The sequence below is a fragment of the Nyctereutes procyonoides genome, unplaced genomic scaffold, assembly GCF_905146905.1.
Source record: "Nyctereutes procyonoides isolate TBG_1078 unplaced genomic scaffold, NYPRO_anot_genome, whole genome shotgun sequence".
NCBI lineage: Eukaryota > Metazoa > Chordata > Mammalia > Carnivora > Canidae > Nyctereutes > Nyctereutes procyonoides.
This window is the reverse complement of record NW_026574806.1, coordinates 2,494-9,009: the sequence shown is the minus strand read 5'-3', so window position 1 is coordinate 9,009 and position 6,516 is coordinate 2,494. Positions and strand designations below refer to the sequence as shown.

General features: G+C 45.7%; 1 protein-coding gene across 1 annotated transcript; it reads right to left on the bottom strand.

Moving 5' to 3' along the window:
* Positions 1 to 3,639: 3,639 nt before the first annotated feature.
* On the bottom strand, positions 3,640 to 5,738 carry LOC129508389 (uncharacterized protein K02A2.6-like). The gene is made up of 2 exons (XM_055323645.1): positions 5,597 to 5,738; positions 3,640 to 4,855 (listed from the first exon to the last, which is right to left on the bottom strand). The coding sequence occupies exon 2, from the start codon at positions 4,830 to 4,832 to the stop codon at positions 3,912 to 3,914; it is 921 nt and encodes a 306-aa protein (XP_055179620.1). The 5' UTR covers positions 4,833 to 4,855; positions 5,597 to 5,738; the 3' UTR covers positions 3,640 to 3,911.
* Between the last annotated feature and the right edge of the window lie 778 nt (positions 5,739 to 6,516).

The following is a 6,516-nucleotide window of genomic DNA, read 5'->3' as shown; positions in this document are numbered from 1 at the left end:
TCTATAGATGGCTTTTGGTAGTATTGACATTTTAACAATAACAATGAGCTATCACTTCACACCTGTTAGAATGGCTATCATCAAAAAGAAAAGAGATAGCAAATGTTAATGTGGATATGGAGAAAAGGAAACTCTTGTGCACTGCTGGTGGGAGTGGTAAATGTAAAACAAAAGCCACTATAAAAAACAGGATGTAAGATCCTCAAATGCTTAAAAATAGAACTATTGTATAATTCAGCAATTCCACTTCTGAAGGTAATGAAAATATTAGTTTGAAAACATATCTGTACCCCCATGTTCATAGCAGTATTATTTACAATAGTCAAGACATGGAAACAACGTAAGAAACCGTCAATAGATGCATGAAGTGTGTGTGTGTGTGTGTGTATTATTCAGCCATTAAAACTGAGGAAATCCGGGGATCCCTGGGTGGCGCAGCGGTTTGGCGCCTGCCTTTGGCCCAGGGCGTGATCCTGGGGATCCGGGATCGAGTCCCACGTCGGGCTCCCGGTGCATGGAGCCTGCTTCTCCCTCTGCCTGTGTCTCTGCCTATCTCTCTCTCTGTGACTATCATAAATAAATAAAAATTTAAAAAAAAAAAAAAAAAAAACTGAGGAAATCCTACCATTTGCAACAACAGGGATGGGGCTTGAAAAAATTATGGTAAGTAAAATAAGTCAGAGAAAGACAAATATTATATGATCTCACTTATGGTGAAATCTAAAAAACAAAAACAAAGAAACAAACAAAAAAACTGAAATAATAGAAAAAGAGCTCAGACCTGTAGTTACCAGAGGTGGTGGTGGAGAGGGTGGTTGGAGGAGGTGGCCAAAAGATGCAAACTTCCAGTTATAAGATAAATAAGTCTAGAGATGAAATGCCCAGCTTGATGATTTTGCATGCTACATTACCTAGCAAAAAGCTTTACATACTATTGTACGATATGTAAGAAAGTTAAGAGAGCAAATCTTGAGTTCTCCATATAGGCAAATAGAGAGTAGCTGAATCTATGGTGGTAATCATTTCATAATATGTGTAAATCTATCAAACTGTACTCCTTAAACTTATACAGTGATGGATATCAGTTATGTCTCAATAATACTGGAAAAAATAAAATTTAAAAACAACCCAACCCATTTTCAGAAATTCAGCTCAAGCGCTATTCCTTTTCAATGAGGGATGTGAGTTTTCATAGAATCCTGCTCTGTTCTTCCATATGTCATATTTGATCACATTCCTGTTTTCTATTTCCCTGACTGCTTTTATCAGTCCAGTGCTTGATACAGGCGAATGGCCCTGACATTTAAAGCAGAAGAGCTTTAATACCATGAACTTGGCCTTCAGAATCACATTTTCCAGCCAGAAATCCCCAACCCAACACATTTTTAAGCTTTAAACCATTGATTTAGAAAATCATAATAGAAAGCAACATTTACTTCTTTAAATCCCACCCTGTTTTCTATTAGTATGAGCTATCTAACACAATCAAAATATATTATTTAGAGAATTATTTAAACACAGACTGATTATGTTTCGATATAATGGAATATACCTTTTCAATTGTGTTAATTCAATACTTGCAAAGATATTCCTCTTTTTTTCAAGCCAATATCAAATTACAATCATTTGCATGTTGTAAGTTCATTAATTTCTTTAGGAATATGCACTTTTTTTGCACATTTTGAATAGTCATTCAATACTCAAAATTAAAGAAATTTCTATTTTTGACGCTTGATTATATTAAATATTATACTCGATTCTATGTGCAACAGTAAATGCTGTTATATTTGCTGTTTAAAAATTATTTAAAGTATCTAATTTTGGAAAAAATATCATGTTCAATAGATAAAATGAATTGCTTTAATTTGCTAAATATATTTTGTTTATTAAGTAATCTATAATTAATTATATCCATCCTTTGTTGAGAAAATACAAATTCCAATGGAGAGAAAATAAATAAAGGAAAGCTTTCTTCCATCTGTCCCATATTACTTCCTATACTGCATAAATGTAAGAGATGTGTCTGATAGAATACAGAATAAACTAAAATGTGTGACTATATTTATTTAGAATTACTGAATGCACTTTAGTATATAGATGAACTAAATTAATTGTGAAAATGCATCTTATTTAGAATTGCTGAATGTATTCAAATAAAACAAAAATCCATTCAAAATCAAAACATGAATTATTTTTTAAATTACACATGCCATCTTTATCCTTTACTGAAAGGAATAAGAATATTTTGCATAGCGTGACATGCAATTTTAAAGTGTTGGACCCTGGCTCACGGGTGCCAACGTGGCCCGGTGGACGCCCCAGAGACTCAGACCCCAGACAGGCAGATGCAATTAGCAAGAGGGTTTATTGAACGTTTGCGCAAACGGGCTCTCCGCCTCCGAGGAGGAAAAGAGCCCCGATTAGCAATTACAGGTGTCTTTTAAAAGGCAAAAGGAAAGAAACTTCCTAAAGACAAAAGAACAGCGGGAGTCGCATGGCATCCAGGTTGATTTTGGGGAGGGTCAACATGAACCTATTCAGGGACATTCCAATCAGGGTGTGGGGGGGGAAACGGTTTTCTTATTGTAAACAGAATGCTTTTAGTTGCTAAAATTTCAGGAAGAAGACTGGATGGGCTGCCTCTGGATTAGGGCTGGCCCTACTTACAAGGGGGAGGTTTCTTCATTCCCTCCTCTTGTTTGGGCTGATTTTAACCTTAAAATCTTAGGGAACATTTATTTTTTCAGTTTGGAGGGCCCGACATTGCTGAGTTAATACCAGAGCTTGGGTAATAGACAATCTTTCTCGGATGAACTGGAGCAGCCGGTAGAGGACGCAGGGGCCGAAAGTTAGCAGCAGGAGCAGGACAACTAGAGGCCCAGAATGGTAGAGATTAGGGTGGTCAACCAGGGAGACTGATTAAACCAGCTTTCAAACCAGCCCTGCTGGGCCTCCCCGTCCCTTTGTCTTTTATTTAACCTTTCCCTGAGTTTGGCCATGGAGTCTCTGATGACTCCAGAATGGTCTGCATAGAAACCGCATTCCTCTCCCAGGGCCGCACACAGTCCTCCCTCTTTCAGGAATAGTCAATCCAAGCCTCTCCTGTTGTGAAGTGCTACTTCTGAAAGTGAGGGGAGGGACTGTTCTAGCTTAGAAACGGACTGCGCTAGTGTCCGTAGATCCTCAGCTACAGCTGTTTGGAGTTCCATATAACGTCGTGAGCCCTGGATCGGAGCAGCTGCGCCAGGACCCACCCCAGCAGCGACCCCTAGTCCCAACATAACGGCTAAGGTTAGGGAGACAGGTTCGCGCCGAAAACGGGTGGGATGTTTATCATACTGATTTTCTAGAGTTTCAGCAGGGTGATAGAACACCCTGGGTATGATCTGCACCATGACACAGAAGTCGTTTGAGATATTTAGAACCTTAGCCGACACACAGGGGGGGAGGCCTTTGTTGCATGCCCACCAAGTTCCGGGCTGGGGCTCCAGGTAAGAATCAGTCCCCAAAATCGGGGTGGTAGTGTTACAGAGTCTCTGGTAGCCCCGGGGGGGTGTTCCTATGCAGGTTCCCTGTCCTGTAACTTCTGTAAGGCTGAGTTGTGGTTGGGAGTCGGGTGTGACATCCTCCCCATGGGTCTAATCCCAGTCGCCCTGGAGGGCTTTCTTGGTTAGGGGCTCTAGAGGTGTCGAAGTATCCCTCTAGGTCCCATGGGCTAGGGGCCCCTATGGTTAGCTTGCATAGGTCAGGATATAGGTCAGGCCACCAGGTTCCCACGGGGGCGGTCTTAGTTATAGACCAGACCTCGTCACCCCCAGACGTTAGTACCTGCCAGGTTAACCTTTTGAGGGCATGAGGGTCACCTCTGGCGGAGGTGAAGAGCGCTAGGAGAGGTAGGAATATTACAACTGTCATTGAACAATTTTTGAAAGTCTTATCTTGAGCGGGTTTTGGGTGCGGTGGAGCTTCCATTGGAGTGGCTCGTCCGGTCCGTCCTGGCTGGCGTCAGCGGTGCTCGTTGATGGGGCGCGCTTGATGTGTGAGGCGTGGACCCAAGCAGCAATGCCGTCTACCTTTAAGGCGGTTGGGGTGGTCAGTAGGACAGTATATGGGCCCTTCCAGCGGGGCTCAAGCGTCCTGGACTGATGTCTCCTGACGTAGACGGAGTCACGGATCTGGAACGGGTGTGGGCCGGTTGTGTCTCCGGGGCGGTAGACAGCCGCAAGGGGTTTCCAGATCTGGTGCTGGATAATCTGGAGCGCCTTTAGCCTGTCCTGTAAACCGGGAGTGTTAGCAAGAGGGTCAAGAGCAGAATCTAGTAAGTCCGTTACTGGTGGGGGACCTCCATAGAGAATCTCGTAAGGAGTTAGCCCATGGCGCGCGGGAGTGTTCCGGACTCGGAACAGAACCATAGGGAGGAGTTGGACCCAGTCTCTAGTGCCAGTCTCCAATGTCAATTTAGTTAGGGTCTCTTTAATTGTTCTATTCATTCTTTCTACCTGACCTGAGCTCTGGGGTCTGTATGCACAATGTAATTTCCAATTTATCCCCAGTAATCTGGCCACCAACTGACTTACCTGGGAGACGAAGGCGGGGCCGTTGTCCGACCCTATTACCTTGGGCAGTCCAAACCGGGAGAAAATTTCCTCCAGGATTTTCTTGACAACCACCTGGGCGGTTTCTCGCTTGGTGGGGAAAGCTTCTGTCCAGCCATTTCGTAGAAAGCTACTCCCATCGGTGTACCAGGTTGCTTCAGCATCTGGCAAAGGCTGGTCCGTCAAGTCCCCTCTGGTGCCATGGACTTCAGCTAGGATCTGGTGGCAATCATGCATTACTAGGGAGGGGGACTCGGTTTCTGGAAGCAAGGTGGCCGGGTTTAGAGATGTAGCCGTTCCAAACTGTATCCGCTCAGAATTCAGTAACATGGCCTGATAATGGGTGACCCGGGCGTTTGAGAGCCATCGATCAGGGGGCTGGCGGATGACTGTCTCTACGGCGTGGGGGGCCACCACAGTGAGGGGTTGGCCAAAAGTCAACTTGTCTGAGTCTTTTACCAGGACTGCCATAGCCGCTATTATCCGGAGACATGGGGGCCATCCTGCAGCCACGCTGTCTAATTTTTTTGAAAAGTATGCCACGGGCCTTTTCCAGGGTCCCAGTTTTTGAGTTAGGACCCCTTTGGCTATTCCATTATGTTCATCAACATATAGCGTAAAAGGCTTGGTTACATCTGGGAGGCTCAGGGCAGGGGCGGTCAATAAGGCCCTTTTTATTTTGTCAAAAGCCAATTGCTGCTCCTTTCCCCAGTGGTAGGGGGTGTTGGATTTCGTGAGAGGATATAGGGGAGCCGCCATCTCCGCAAACCCGGGTATCCGGAGGCGGCAGAACCCAGCACTGCCGAGGAACTCTCGTAGTCCTTTGGCATTAGTGGGTGCTGGGATCAGGGCTACAGCCTTTTTGCGGCTCTCCGTCAGCCACCTCTGGCCTCCTTCCAGGAGATATCCCAGATAGGTCACTTCTCTCTGGCCTACTTGGGCCTTTTTGGCGGAGGCTCTATACCCCAGTTCTCCCAGTCTCTCAAGCAGGGCCCCCGTACCTTTTACACAATCCTGTTCTGTCCTAGCCGCCAGGAGCAAATCATCCACGTACTGCAGAAGGACGAGGTCCGGATGGCCAACTCGGAAATCTGCCAAATCCCGATGCAAGGCCTCATCGAACAAAGTAGGGGAGTTTTTGAATCCCTGCGGCAGCCTTGTCCAAGTGAGTTGTCCTGAGAATCCCGTCTCAGGATCTTTCCATTCAAAAGCAAAAATAGGCTGGCTTTGAGAGCTTAACCTCAGGCAGAAGAATGCATCTTTTACATCTAACACCATATACCAGACATGGCTTGGGGGTAAGGTGCTGAGCAAGTTGTAGGGATTCGGCACCGTGGGATGTATGTCCTCTGTCCTCCAGTTAACCTCTCGTAAATCTTGTACCGGCCGGTAATCTCCTGTGCCGGGTTTTTTTACGGGTAATAGAGGAGTATTCCAGGGCGACTGGCAAGGTATTAAAATGCCCAATTGTAATAGTCTCTGTATACGTGGCCGAATGCCTTCTTTGGCCTCTTTGCTCATTGAATATTGCCGGATTGATATGGGGGTGGCCGAGGGTTTTAAGTTTATAATTATGGGCGGCTGGTTTACAGCTAGTCCCATTCCGGCCGTTTCCACCCAGGCCTGAGGGTAGTTAGTGAGCCATTCAGAATCTAGGGGCTGCACGGCCGGTGGAGAGTCCTCGTGCAGCCGGTGTTCATCCTCTAGGCGCAAGGTCAGTACCTGGAGGGGCTGCCCTCCCGCGCCAGTAATAGTGGCCCCTTTTTGCTGAAAATGTATCTGGGCCCCTACTTTTGAAAGAAGGTCTCTGCCTAGGAGAGGGTAAGGGCAGTCTGGGACCAGTAAGAAGGAATGCGTTACTTGCCCAGTGCTCAGGTGGACCTTCCGTTCGGTTGTCCATCGATATAACTTGCCTCCAGTT

Bases quoted from the DNA above. Each gene is read 5' to 3' on its own strand.
- LOC129508389 (XM_055323645.1), bottom strand. From the start codon at position 4,832: ATGCATGATTGCCACCAGATCCTAGCTGAAGTCCATGGCACCAGAGGG.